Genomic DNA, 14,410 nt, shown 5'->3' with positions numbered 1-14,410 from the left:
TTATTTGCTGGGAGGAAGAAGAAATAGTCCAAACTCACACTTGAGCATTTTCACAGCAACTCTCGTGGTGGACTGGGAATGGCTGAGGCTGTGAGCAATTGCTTCCACCACGCGGCCAAAGGCTCCAGAGCCCAATGTACGTCCTGCAGCAAACAGAAGATCAAATTGCTATGTAATTTTTGCTTCCTATAAAAGAGCTGAGATTGCAGCAGTCAAAAATTCTGATTAAATTAAAATAAAATACACTTTATTTTATTTATTTGTCAAACAAGTATAGTATTACAGTATAACATAAGTAGAAAGTCATGATAGAAATGATAGAAAGGATATTAACACAGTAGGACAGGGACAGTAGGCACAAAGGTGTACTTCTGCATGCCCCTTACAGACCTCTTAGAAAAGGGGAGAGCTCGATTGTAGATAATATGAGGTTGAAGATTTTGCAGTTGGGTGAAGAAACAACAGAGTCGGGTAGTGAATTCCAGGCGTTGACCACTCTATTGTTGAAATCGTATTTTCTGCAGTCTAGTTTGGACCTATTTACATTTAGTTTGTATCTATTACATGCTCTTGTGTTGTTGTTGTTAAAGGTAAAGTAGTCACTAACAGTGAATACATTATGATGTATGATTTTATGAGCAATAGTTAAATCAGTTCGGAGGCGACGTAGTAGTATCTGAAATCTGGAGGAGTAAGGCAGTTTGTTATGTGAGGAGGAGTGATGGACTCTTCTTGTGAAGTATTTCTGGACTCCTTCAATTGTATTAATGTCTGTTATGCAGTGTGGATTCCAGAATTGGTCTGATGAATGTTTTGTATGCTCTGGTTAGTAAATCAGTGTTTCTAGAGAAGAAGCTACATAAGATGAAGTTTACAACGCTTAATGCTTTTTTGGCAATGCTGTTACAGTGGGCTCTAGCACTTAGGTAATTGAAAATAAGTATTCCAAGGTCTTTGACTGAGTGAGGGTCCTCTGCGATTTCAGTTTTTCCAAGTATGTATTTAGTATTCAGATTCTTTTTACCAATGTGTAGGACAGAGCATTTGTTGGTTGAGATTTGAAGTTGCCAGTTGTTAGATCATTCAGCTACACTGTCAAGGTCCTTTTGAAGGGTAGAAGTATTGTCAGAGATATAAAATAGTTTAACATGTCTGGAGGGACACCACTGTTAACTGAAGCAGGATTAGATATGGCACTAACTATTTTGACCACTTGTTGTCTGTTACACAGGAACACTGATATCCAATCATGCTGTGGTCCAGAGATGCCATAAGATCTTTAAGTTTATTGTTTACAATATTATAGAAGGCACAAGTAGATTTTGTATGTAGATTTTCTTCTTGATTAATATGATAGTTGGTACATTCAGTCTTTATTTGATGACACAATTTTTTATACTGATTTTTAAAGTTTGCAACATAACCTGCTTTGTTTTTTCGCCAAAGTAATCTTTTTTTGGATTGTAGCTTTCTTATTTTTATGGGTAATTTATTTTTTGTGGTTTTGGCAAATATTAGAGGTACATACAATTTTACAACTATTTGGATTTCAAGCAAAAATATATTGTAATAGTTATTTACAGTGATACACCTGAAGAATATTGTATTCCACTCAAGAGATGAGAGGTCAGATTTTTTGTTACCATAATTGGCTTTTTAAAAGTTGAAATTGGTTGCCCTGTCCTTGAGGTTGTTTATGTGGGGATGTAATTGAGGCAGAAGTCAATTGTGATGTTGTCATTATTAGAAAAGTGTTCTTACTTGAGAACCATAAAGTCCATAAATTGAGTATAAGCTGTTGCAGAAGATGAGGTCTAGGCAGTTGTTGAGACTGGTGTTGTCTGTAACTAGTTGCACTAGTCCTAGACTAGTGATCGGATTGTAGAGGGTTGAGTGAATGGGTTCAGTTGTGCATTCATTTAGGGACCAGTTAATATGTGGTAGATTTAAGTCACCAAGAAATATAAGAGGATGTTGGCAAGAGGTTGCCCACGTTAGTAGTGAGGTTAACTTTTTCACATGTGAGGTGTCATAGTCAGGTGCTCTATAACATAGCAGAAAGCGGAGTGTGGTGTCTGAGGTTAGTTCACAGATGATAGTTTCTGGAAGGTAAAGTTCTTGTTTAACTTGGATCTTCTTTAGGTTGAGTGATTTTTTATAGAAGATTGCAACTCCAACTCCTCTATGGATTTTGCAATCAGATTGAAAAACGTGGTAGTCATTTACTATGATAATGGAGTCAGGGAGAGATGCGTTTAACCATGTTTCACATATAAATATGATGTCAAATTTGGCAGATTTTAGTAAGAGAAGTCGATGTATAGGTTGGTTTGTCCTTGGTCTTGATGTTTTTTTGAGTTCTGCATAAATTCTATATGAAAGGATTGGATTCTTTGCAATATGGATAAGTTAGGTCTTGCACGAAATTTTTTTGGGTTGGAGTCGTTGCGATTAATGGACTTTATAGTATTAATGAATTTACGTTTGCTAATTTCGTTTTTGCAAATGACTCTACAAAATTGAGGGACTGCCATCTTTGTATTTGAACTCGGGACTGTCTCTGGACACTTCAATGATTTCATCCATAGGGAATACTAGTGCAATGATATTGCAAATCTTATCGATATCAGGTTCATTAGTGATATCCAGGCCAAATAGGATGGCATTATTATGTTTTTGTTCCCTTCAAGGGTGTCTTTGATTAATAGGGATATATTATTTGGGTGGTTGGTGGATTGATGAGGAGGTGGTTGATGTGGTTGATCATCTGGTGGAGGTAGTGGATGATGGGTTATTTTTAGAGGTTGTGGTTGTGGAATTGAAGTGTGATTTAAGTCAATTGAATTTCTGTTTGCCTGTATTATGCTTTTATTTTCCAAGGATGTGAAGCATGTTTGTATCCGTGCTTCAATACGTGCTTCCATAGATCTATGTATTCTTTTTGTGAGGATAGGGTTGATTCGAGGTTGTGAAATTTATTGGACATGGTGATTAGTTCATTTAGTTTGGGTAGACATATTGGGCACTAATTTTAATTGCTGTTGTCATACGGTGGCATCAGGCTTCTATGTATGTCTCCCTTAACCTGATCCTCTTCTTCTCACCTAAAACCAGCCTGTCCCTCGGGACCTCCCAGCTGGAATCATAAGGCAGTTGCATGGGATCCACGTAGATATATTCATGCCCATCAGAGCTGATGGATTCAATCACCTTCCAGCGGATTTCATATCGAGGCTTCTGGTATAAGGAAACAAAAGAGTTAAAAGATGGCAGGGCTGCAGCCAATTTCAAGAAGAGGCTCACTCTGGAGCACGCCCAAACCTAGTCTATCCCTACATACAAAGGCCTTTCTACAAGGAAGGGTGTCTGCCTCTCTTCCTTCCTTGAGAGAGCTAAAGTAGCTCAAGTGGTACATGACAACATGAGCAGAAGTTTCTGCACAGAAACCAACAGGTCTTTGAGTAAGGATAGCAGCCTGTAACTTATCCCACCCATTCAATGGGACTCCAAAGCATCCATTTAAAAAGAGCTCCATTAGCTTTGATAGCTTCCATGCTACAAAAATAAAAATTATTTTACAAACTTGAAAAACGTTCTTTCTCTTTTTAACATTTTCATTTTGATAATAGTTACACATTTTAAAAGACATGCTGTCAGTAAGAACATAGAGAATATAATTTCAAAATTAAAAGAAACATTAATACTATCTCCAATAAATAAGTATGTATTAGTTCTACATTATGAGGAATTTCATAAGTACAGTAATCTCTGACTGTATTTCAAATTATTCTCAGAACCTTGGCCCAATGGACTCACAGTTCATAACAATCGAAGTTAAGTAAATCAACTATCATTCTTAGAGCTATTCTTCCTATGGTTTCAGGAGTTTGTTTAGCCAATTGTTCTCTAAAATTCAGCATAATTATTCAAAAGCTCAGAAGTTAATAGTCTCAGACACTAAGAGCTAAAAACAGATTCTTACTTTTCGCCACAAGAAAATGAGGATCACCAGGAAAAGAACCATGAGAATCACAAAAGCTACGATAACTGAAATAATGATCACTTTGAAAGGTAGATCTAAAACAAGAAACATAAACAGAATTACTAAACTTACATATACATTTATGGCCAGAGCTGCCCCAATATACTTATTTAGATTCTTAATCCATTTTTGACCTGCAAGGTTTACCAAGAGGCTTAAAATAACAACATTATCACATTCTTTAGTCTGTCCAGGCCAATTACCCAAAGTGTTGTTGCTAGTAATTTTGAAAAAAAAAGTGCATTTTGATAAGATAGATGTTAAAAAAATGCCTGTTGTTCATATATTTCTCTTTCCCTGCTTTTGCCTGCCCTTTTCATGTTTTTGCTAGTTAAAAGTTTTGACATTTACTGATGTTTATTTAAATAGAATTCAGGTATATTTTTGCTAGCTATGCTGAGTGGCATGTGTGCTTGCTGTGAACTGAATATGGAGACTAACTGGAATGATGCTGGATACAAACTAAACTGGAAATTACCCAGAGCACTGTTACATATCTACATGTGTCAAAACCAATAAAATTGCAGGACTCACTATATGGAACCAAGGTGATTTGCTGAGTGTGTGCACCAAGAAGATTTTGAGCCGCACATTGGATAAAGATAGGCTCATCTACTCTGTGAAAGTGGAGCTTGCTTGTCACAATATATACTTTTCGGTCATCTTCATAAGTGAAATTTGTTTGCAGATTCATTTCTTCCGAGGTGTTTCCCAGGATCTTAGCAGTTTCCCCTGCACACCTGTTAAGCAATCAAGAAGAGTTTGACCAGTGCTTCCATTATATTGAGTAATGTTACCTCTCTACTATAGCATATTCCTTTCTCTGCAAATCTCTTTTTATTTTATTTTTTATTGAGTAAAAACCCCATGGCAAGTTCTTTCTTGCTGTTCTCCCCACCCAGGGCTTTAAATGCAAAAACACTCAATATATTTGGTGCAAATGTTCTCCTTACCATTTGTCATTATTACAGGTATACCAGGTAATATCCGGTTGGGGCATTCCTTCTGTAGTACAGATCACTGTTTGTTCACCATTTGTCTTGTTGCTAGTGTCTCTCAGTTCAGTCACTGTAGCTGGGACTGGTTATATTGGAGTAAAGAATATGAGATAACAAATAATTGGTGATAGGGGTAGGCAGTTTTTGCAAAGGAAAGCTTCCTGAAAAATGAGCAATACAGTAGAAAAGGTACATTCTGAGTCAGAAACATGCTTAAATCCATTTCGGAGTGAGCGGCATATAAACTAAACTGAACTGAACTGAACTGAACTGAACTGAACTAAACTAAACTAAAGTAAACCAAACCAAACCAAACCCTAACCCTAAACCTAAACCCAAAACAAAACAAAACAAAACAATGCGCTGCTATATCTTGCTCAGCTAATATTCCATTTATCCTATACTTTCTTTTAAATAATATTTTTAACCTGATTGCTTTCAGTTTCCTATTCATGCACCTCTGGAATTAACTTTATTAGGAAATCCCCTAAAGTTCTAGTGAGCAATATTGCTACTTGGAAGATTGCAGATAAATGATCCATTATAGTTATGAGTCTGTAAGAAAATTAATGATCACTTTAGATGACAGAAAACATGGCAACATGACTATTAATGCCTAACTTGTTATTATGCACACAGTGGTGCTGAATTGAAGACACACTCTAATGCATGCATAACAATGGGAGAAAATCTCCACCATTCTACACACACAAGAATGGCAGAATGAAAGTGCCATTCAATTTTATTTTTTAAAATTTATTGATGACATTTGTTAATAATAATAATAATAATAATGATGATAATAATAATAATTTATTAGATTTGTATGCTGCCCACTCCCAGGGGACTGAGCAGGCACTGATTTTCATATTTTCCACAACTTAATATTTCCAAGCAGATCCACATACATATAAATACAATAATGTTAATACTTATAAAGTTTGTACATTATACATTGCTTTTCCTTATTGTCAACTTCTATGTTCCCATCGCACATTGTCTTGTCATCTTTCTCTTCTTTATCCATTGATACAATTTAATCCATATATTATGGTACTCAGAGTCTTTTTGTCCATTTAGCTCCATTGTTAGCCTGCCCATCTCGGCACAGTCATATATTTTAATAATAATTTTTATAATTTCCTTCTCCAGAGGTGTCTGAGAGTCATTTTATCTGTACGCATATATGATCCTTGCCGCTGTCCCAATGTGTAATAATAGATATTTGATATTTTTAGGGTATTGTTTCCTAATAATTCCTAGTAAGAATAATTCAGGTGTACAGTGATCCCTCGATTTTCGCGATCTCGATCTTCGCGAAATGCTATATCGCGATTTTTCAAAAAATATTAATTAAAAAATACTCCACGGTTTTTTTGCTATACCGCGGTTTTTCCCACCCGATGACGTCACTCTCTTCCTTTCTCATCTTTCTTTCTCTCTCTCTTTCTCTATCTTGCTTCTTCCTCTCTCACACTCTTTTCCTCCCTCTCTCATCTCTTTCTTTCCTTCTCTCTCTTTCTCTATCTCTCCCCCTCTTGCTCTCGAGCGGTGGGCGGCGGGCGGGCGAGCGGCGGGCGGGCAGCAGCGAGGAGCCGAAGATCGGGGTTTCCCCTTTGCGTGGGCGGTGGGGAAACCCCGATCTTCGGCTCCTCACTGCTGCCGCGCTGCCGAGAAGATCAGCTGCTGGGCGGCCGAAGAAACCTTCCCTGGGTCTTCCCCGCCGCCCACGCAAACTCCACCATCTGCGCATGCGCGGCCATGGAAAAAGGGCGCGCATGCGCAGATGGTGTTTTTACTTCCGCACCACTATATCGCGAAAAATCGAGTATTGCGAGGGGTCTTGGAACGTAACCCTCGCGATACTCGAGGGATCACTGTATACTCTATCATTGTTCCTGTTATTTCCTGCATCCATTTATGTATTTTTCTCCAGTGCTGTTTAGCTTCAGGACCCAACCACCACATATGAAAGAAGGTGCCTTGCTCTATTTTAAATTTCCAACAGGTCAGATTAGAATTTGGGTATATTTTCACCAATCTGGTTGGGCCAAGTGCCACCGATAGAGCATTATATAATAATTTTCTTACATACTGTAGATTTTGTTAATTTAATATTCCTAGTACAGATTTGATCCCAGTCTGCCAGGTGTATATTGTGCCGGTGTTTTTTGCCCATGCAATCATCGGCCCTTTTACTATATCTTCATGTTTGTCAGATTGTAGCAGGAAATTACCATATATTTTAGATATAATTTTTTTCTCCTTTGGGTCCATGAGTAATTTATCCAATCTTTGGGTTTTCCTATCAATGACAATTCCACACAATTTTCATTCATGTGAATTACTGCAAATACCCATTAAGATAACATGCCAATATGTAATTATTCTTAACAATTATTGCATAAACAACAATTGGCTAGGTATGCTGAATCATAAACCATAGTTTTTGGGTAATAATTTATTTATTATTTATTTATTAATTGGATTTGTATGCCGCCCCTCTCCGAGGACTCGGAGTGGCTCACAACGTAGCAAAAAAACTTAGCAAATACATCTAAAAATCCAATTAATATAACTAAAAAGACTTAAAGTGACTTTAAATGATTGGGTTTACACAATATGCTAAGCCATAGTGTAGCTTTTAGGCTTAAGATTAGCCTGTTGTATGAATCTAACCAGAACCCTTTAGTTTGAACTGAATTGAATTTATTAGATTTGTATGCCACCCCTCTCCGAAGACTTGGGGCGCTCACAACAAGACAGTAATACAAAACAATACCAATCTAACGTTAATATTTAAACTAAATTAAAATACATGTATAAAAAAACCCATTAACTACACAGTCATACACATTTGGTTCAGCTGATCAATATAGAGGTCAGAGAAAAGGGGGGGAGGTTAATCCCCCCACACCTGGCAGCAGAGATGGGTCTTTAGCATTTTGCGGAAGGCGAGGAGGGTAGGGGCAGTTCGAATCTCCGGGGGGAGTTGATTCCAGAGGACCGGGGCTGCCACAAAAAAGGCTCTTCCCCTGGGTCCCGCCAGGCAGAATTTTTTAAAAACAATTTTTAAACTGTGAGAAAGCCAGAAAAAAAAATTATATCCTTTAATTAATTAATTTATAATAAACTAAGGATCTCTACTTCCTGTTGACAAAGTGCAATTTAGCTCATTAAAGCAGCTTTATCCTAATAAATAATTAAATGTCAAGATGGTAACTACAACTTTATGGTTGAAGTTCAGTGCATTTGCTGAAGCCGGGAACCAACTCAGCACCGCCTATCAGCTGGTGTGATCCCTCGCGGTAGTGCAGTAGTGCCCTATAGTACCCTGTTGGCCGCTCAGGCATTCTGGGAAGCGGGGGCAGGGCGAACGTCCTTTATCAGGGCCTGCTCACCACTCTGGCTTCCCCTGCCCTTCAAGCTCAATGCATGGCAGACAAAAGTGTCTGTCCCCCGCGCCCTTGTCCCCTCTAGAGCTGAACCCCGGAGTTCGAGCCCCAGAGCCGGCCTCGCTCCAGTGCATGGCTCCGGGCCTTTGGGAGACTTGGCCACCACCACCGCCCCCATGATTCCTGAGTAGCACGGCGCATTAAAATTGTCATGCAGTTTTGAGTTTCTGAGTAGTTTTTACTGACATTGAGCCAGGGAGGTGCACATGGACAGTAACATTTGACCAAGAAAAGTCTGCAGTAACAACCACAGAGTACACTTGGAAGAAAGAATGGAAAACTGTTCTACTCCTTGATAGGACAATTTCAAGACCCACTAGAAAGTGGTAGCTTTAGGAAAGGAAGAAGCCTTTTGCTCAAGAGGCATAAGAAGTTCTTGAGAACAGTGTTAAATGAACATTGCTTTAGAAGATGAAACTAGCCATTTATTAGCCACCATTCCTCCCCAGCAAAAATAAAGACACCCAATCAAAATAAGAACAATAAAAATAAAAGCAATATTAAAACAAAAAGCAATAAAGAATACACTATGGCCCATAAATATATCTTAGACATCATAATCTCCCTTGTTAAATAAAAGGTTTTAGAATCTTTTTGAGCAGTGAAACAATGTGAGCCAGACTCTGGGGACAGAATGGTCTGCAATTTGGAGGTTACCCAAGAGAAGGTATACTGCCTAATCCTTATCCCCTTTTCTTCCTGCCATTATACTTTAGGACAGCCTTCCTTATTATCATTTCTCCAATCCTCCAATTTCTCCTATTTATGTTTACATTTTGACTAAAAAGGGGAAATCATGCAATCCTAATTTTTTCTCTTTCAAATCCCATTATACAGATTTTGAAATTTTCTGCCTGTCTTGCCTTTGAACCCAACTCCATGGCTCCCTGTTTAGACTGGAATCATCCAAACAACCACTAGATGGAAGCAAGGCTTTTATTGAACAGCAGGAGAGAATAAGAATATATTTGGAAAGGATGACTGATGAAAGGAGCCTCTCAATCTCCTTGTTTTAATAAGATTCCCATCATCCTTTGATTAGATGCATGAAGGAGTTGCAACTGTACCAGGGACACCCTACTGCGTCCTAATGTTCAGCTGTAGCTGATAAAGGAGGAATGGGTGGACATTCACAGCTTGCTTCCTTTTCCAAACTGCCCTCCTTTTTTCCAGGTTCTGAAAAGACCACAACAAAAGAGGACAGTCAATTTCGTTGATTCTCCAGATGGCATCGGCCAGAAATAGGATTATGTTCTCAATAAGAGGCCCCTACGCATATCTGTTCTTCATTCTGCCAGTTTCAGCCAGTGGACTTTGGATTCTCTTGTTAACACTGACATATGATAGCCAATAAACTACAGTTCTTGAACAGAGGTTCCAAGCAGGGGTGTGGCTAGCTAAGAAGCCACAAATGGTTTTTCTCCCCCAAACCCATCCTTGTACAGGGGAAACATATTGTCTTTAGATAGCCAAGACTATCTCATGCTAAAATTTGCCCTGGAAGAAAGGTTTTTTTTCTTTTTATAAGAAATCACATGACATTTTGCATTCCCCCAAGTCTTATGAGAGTCCATGTGATATACAGGTAATCCTTGACTTTCTATATGATTGCTTATTTACCAATGGTCAAAGTTACACCAGACTCCTCCCCCTTCAACTTCCCCTTCTTATGACCAGGTCTTCAAGTTATAACTATTGTTGCACCCCCCTTCCCAATGGTGATTCTTGATATAATTAAGTGAAAATTAATTGCCCTGTCCTGGATATTTAAAATATGACTTAAAATAAAGATATATTTAATAAAGTATAATCTTTGCAAAGAGGTTCATTTGGCTGTAAATAAAACGAATTGATTGCAAGGAAGTGTGCTCACCATTAATCTGCAAATAAAAGGAGAGCTCTTTTAAGTCATCTCCATGAAATGCTCGGACAGTGTACAAACCTCCCTCACTTGCTTTCACCCTTACGAGGGTCAGAGTAGTTTGATACCTGGAGAAAAAAAAGGGAATCTTGCAGCAGTTGATATAGCAGAGTGTATATGGCAGCACAAATTATGTTCTTTCCACTCAAAGAGAGAAAACCATTTTAATTAAGCTAGAATTGTTCTGCCTGACGGGGCTCAGGCGGTAATTAAGGGTCCAGGAAAAAAGGTCAGACACACACAGACAGTGATAAACAGCAAAATTGTATTAAACACAAAAGGAAACACTAAACAAAATGTCCTTATTCTTCAGGAGTAAAACACAGTTCTAGGCGAAAGTTCAGATAGATACAAAGTGCATGTGGAGCGAAAAAGCAACCAAATACAAAGTTCACGTAGCAGGAAAGTTCCAGGAGTTCTCCAAATTCATGAGGCACGATAGAAGCACTGATTCACAGGTTTCCCAACACCCACTTGCCTGACAATGCTGGGTTGAATCGAAACTCACAGAGCAAAGATCTCAAAGCAGGCAAAGCCACCCAAACCACACAGATAAACGTCCACGGTTTGCCTCTGCCTCCGTTCCCTTTTGGAACTGTAGCCCTCATTATGGGGACCACACCCAACCCTCAGTCTGTGAACCACACCCAAACACAGGTGACACCATAATCACCGTTGATAATCCCTTAATTGAGCCCTACGTTGCATTGCTCTACGGCTATGCATATTGATTATCTGTTCGGCATTCGAATCCAAAGAAGAGAGGCTATCCAATGGGCTGCCTGCCAAGTCCCCTGGGCTATCTGCCAAATCCTCTGGGCTGTCTGCCAAGTTTTCCTGGCAGACAGCCAGACTTTCACAATTGCTCTTTGACGCATCTCTCACATATGTGGGAGCAGCAGCCGGCCCAGGCCCAAACACAACAAGAATGAATTGTGATATTTGAAAAAATAGAATTTGCCATCATGTATTAAATGAGGACTAACTTAAATGTAGCATGACATCCCATTCTGATTTCTGATTTAGGAAATATTAGTTCCCTGATTTATGTTGGACCAATGCGTACAGAGAAAGGGAAATGAAACATATTTCTCTTATCTTTATATGATTACTATTACTATCAACTTTTCCCACATGAGTGCAAAGTTTTATAAAATCCATTAGTGATATAAGAGTTTTCTTAGTAAAGGGAGGATGCATACCTGTCCATGATGTATATAGTTTATCAATTAAAAATAATAGATGGCTTAATGCTGCATATGCAAAAAGGTTGAGATGAAACAGTTTACCTGGTTTCTGACAAATTCCTGCTGTTGATAGCGAAATCACTGTTGCTCGCAGAAGTCAGGGTCTTGTTATTCTGAAACCAGACAATGGTTGGACTTGGATAGGCTTCAATCTGTATCAAAAAGGTGTGACTTTTGTGCAGTTCTGCAAATATGGTCTCATTCAGAACAGTGTGAAAAGTCACAAAGCCACGTTCTAGGTCAGAAAGGGTGAATCGAAAAGACACAAATAGACCTATATTATAATTTTTTGTTTCATAATGTGAGTTAATGATGAGGATAGGTAATTGTCTCTCTGTTTTAGCACAAATTGATTATTTTAATAAGCAGCATAAAACTATGTTTTATAAAAGAACTTTAACTTAAATCTTAATATTACTATTCCAGATTAGCTTAGCTTTATTGATTAGCCTATAGACCATACCAAAATACAAGGTTCAAACACATATTGCCAATAAAATCCTATGAAAACAATTTAAAATAATAATAGGGTAAAATGCAATAATTCTGAGGTATGTTGTTTTAATATGGGCCTCCCACTGGGCCATATGTTTAATGTATGAATCAAAGTACTTATCTCTCACCCTCTTATACAGATAGCAATCAAATAATATATGAGACAGGTCTTTTAGTTCTTCAGCGCCACAAATACATGTATAATCATTCTATGGGATAAAATCAGAGGTGGGAATTAGCCAGTTTGAACTGGTTCAGGTGAACTGGTTAAGATTATGTCCAGTTTGGTGAACTGGCTAATCCCAGCATTGGTTGGGGCTACCCACCCGCCCCTAATCCAATAGATATTTCGACAGTCTTTCATAGAGATATTTTCCCTTTCATCAGCAAGTGGCACTCTCAACTTAAATTTCAGTATTACCACTTGTCAATTCTTCATCATATTACTTGTAAAACAATTATAAAAGCAGAATCAGTTTTGTAAGTAAATGATTCCAATATTTTAAAATGCCTTCCTAGTACCACATCTCCCAGTTTGATTCCAATTTTCTGTATATTTCAAAATTTATTATTTTTCTCACACGTGCTTTTCACTTCCGGTTTGGTATTTTCTCAGAATGCTTAGACACTGCTTTAACCCACAGTTCTGATAGTTCTAAATTGTTCCTTGTGGTTAAATTTAAAGCAAAAGGAAAACTTCTCCACCAGTTTCAACACTGTTCATCTACTTCGCTCCAGCACCGGTCTTAGTTGTTCCTCTGTTGTCCCAGCTTTATGGCAGCCATTTTTAGGCTGCCTTTTCTTTTTTCCATAGCTGAAAAACAACCCCGGGTCAGACAGGAGAGCTGTAACTCTCGTCGACCTCATAGGGTGTTCCTCTTTACTTCAACACAGGGCAGCTTTGCATCCTATTGGAGCCCACAAACAGGGAGAAGTCAGCACAGGGAATGCAGAGACCTATTCCCTATATCTGACATTACTGCAAGGTTAACTGGAAATCGATTATCAAGATATTTTTAGAAAATATTTTTTTAAATTCCCAGAAATATGCAATTCCTGACAGTATTCAAAAAGCTATAAATATTGTCAGAACAATTGCTGTAAGTTCAGAAGGAGCGGAAAGGGATTTTTTAAAAATGAAAAGAGAAGTCACCTGTTTCCAATATAAAGTTTGTTCCATATTTTGTAGTACTCAGACTCCTCCTGCCCTTTCAACCTCCTTGTCATCATATCCATTTCTGTGCAGTTTGTGATATTTGTTATCACTCCCTAAGACTTTCTTAATATTTTTTTTCTGAAATATGAATGGGCTTTATATTTTTCATACCAAATATATGGATGCCACCTAAGGAAAAGGTCATGCTCTTCCAATGCTATAATTCTTTTATTTTCTAATATATGCCATTCTTTAATCCAAGTTAAGGCATCCGCTTGATAGTATAATTTCCAAAACAATACTGGTAAACTGATTTACACATTACAGGCAGCCATCAACTTACAACCACAGTTGAGCCCGACATTTATGTTGCTAAGTTAAACATTTGTTAAGTGAATTTTGGTCCCTTTTATGACTTTTCTTGCCACTTTTGTTAATTGAATCACTGCAGTTGTTAAGTTTGTGAAGTTAATCTGGCTTTTTCATTGACTTTGTTTGGCACTAGGTCCCAAAAGTGGACTACGTGATACTAGGACACTGCAACAGTCATAAATATGAACCAATTGCTAAGCATCTGAGATTTGATCATGTGACCATGGAGATGCTGCAATGGTTGCAAGTGTGAAAAATTGTCATAAGTCACTTTTTTCCATTGCTGTTCTAACTACAAATGGTCACCAAATGAATGGTTGCAAGTAAGGGACCACCTGTATTATTATTTTTTTAATTGGAATGAATTAAGAGTGATGTTTTGTTTTTCAATGTTGTCTATGAAAATCAGCATTATGTGTACTACTGAAATGCCGAAATGCCTAAAGCCATAAAAGTTATTTCAAGATCAACCTGGTGATAAAGAAAAAAATGTTTTACCCAACATACCAATCACTTTGATAAAGATACTTTGTTTTCCTGTTTGTCCAAAATACGTGTCTGTGGCCTGACATTCATATAGACCTTGATCATCCAAGTCTGCATTTGTAATGGTTAGGATGGAACTAGTATAATGTTTGAGTCCTGCAACAATATCTGTCATGGGTTTTACCTCCTTGCCTACCTATAAAAGACAGTAAAAATAATGCAGAAGAAGCTCAGACAA

The 14,410-nt window shown here is 37.9% G+C and overlaps 1 protein-coding gene across 1 annotated transcript in view; it reads right to left on the bottom strand.

Annotated features, from left to right (window-relative positions):
• PDGFRB (platelet derived growth factor receptor beta) overlaps nt 1-14,410 on the bottom strand; it is a 134,616-nt gene that overhangs the window by 40,120 nt on the left and 80,086 nt on the right. The window contains exons 6-13 of the mRNA XM_070739072.1: nt 14,194-14,368; nt 11,706-11,898; nt 10,369-10,484; nt 4,996-5,122; nt 4,577-4,782; nt 3,983-4,077; nt 3,105-3,237; nt 39-143 (exon numbers count right to left, since the gene is read on the bottom strand). Of these exons, the coding sequence (XP_070595173.1) occupies nt 39-143; nt 3,105-3,237; nt 3,983-4,077; nt 4,577-4,782; nt 4,996-5,122; nt 10,369-10,484; nt 11,706-11,898; nt 14,194-14,368 (1,150 nt within the window). The remainder of the gene's footprint in view (nt 1-38; nt 144-3,104; nt 3,238-3,982; nt 4,078-4,576; nt 4,783-4,995; nt 5,123-10,368; nt 10,485-11,705; nt 11,899-14,193; nt 14,369-14,410) is intronic.

Source organism: Erythrolamprus reginae, chromosome 2 (assembly GCF_031021105.1).
Source record: "Erythrolamprus reginae isolate rEryReg1 chromosome 2, rEryReg1.hap1, whole genome shotgun sequence".
Taxonomy (NCBI): Eukaryota; Metazoa; Chordata; class Lepidosauria; order Squamata; family Dipsadidae; genus Erythrolamprus; species Erythrolamprus reginae.
The sequence above is the reverse complement of the archived record's forward strand: the minus strand, read 5'-3'. Positions and strand labels throughout refer to the sequence as shown.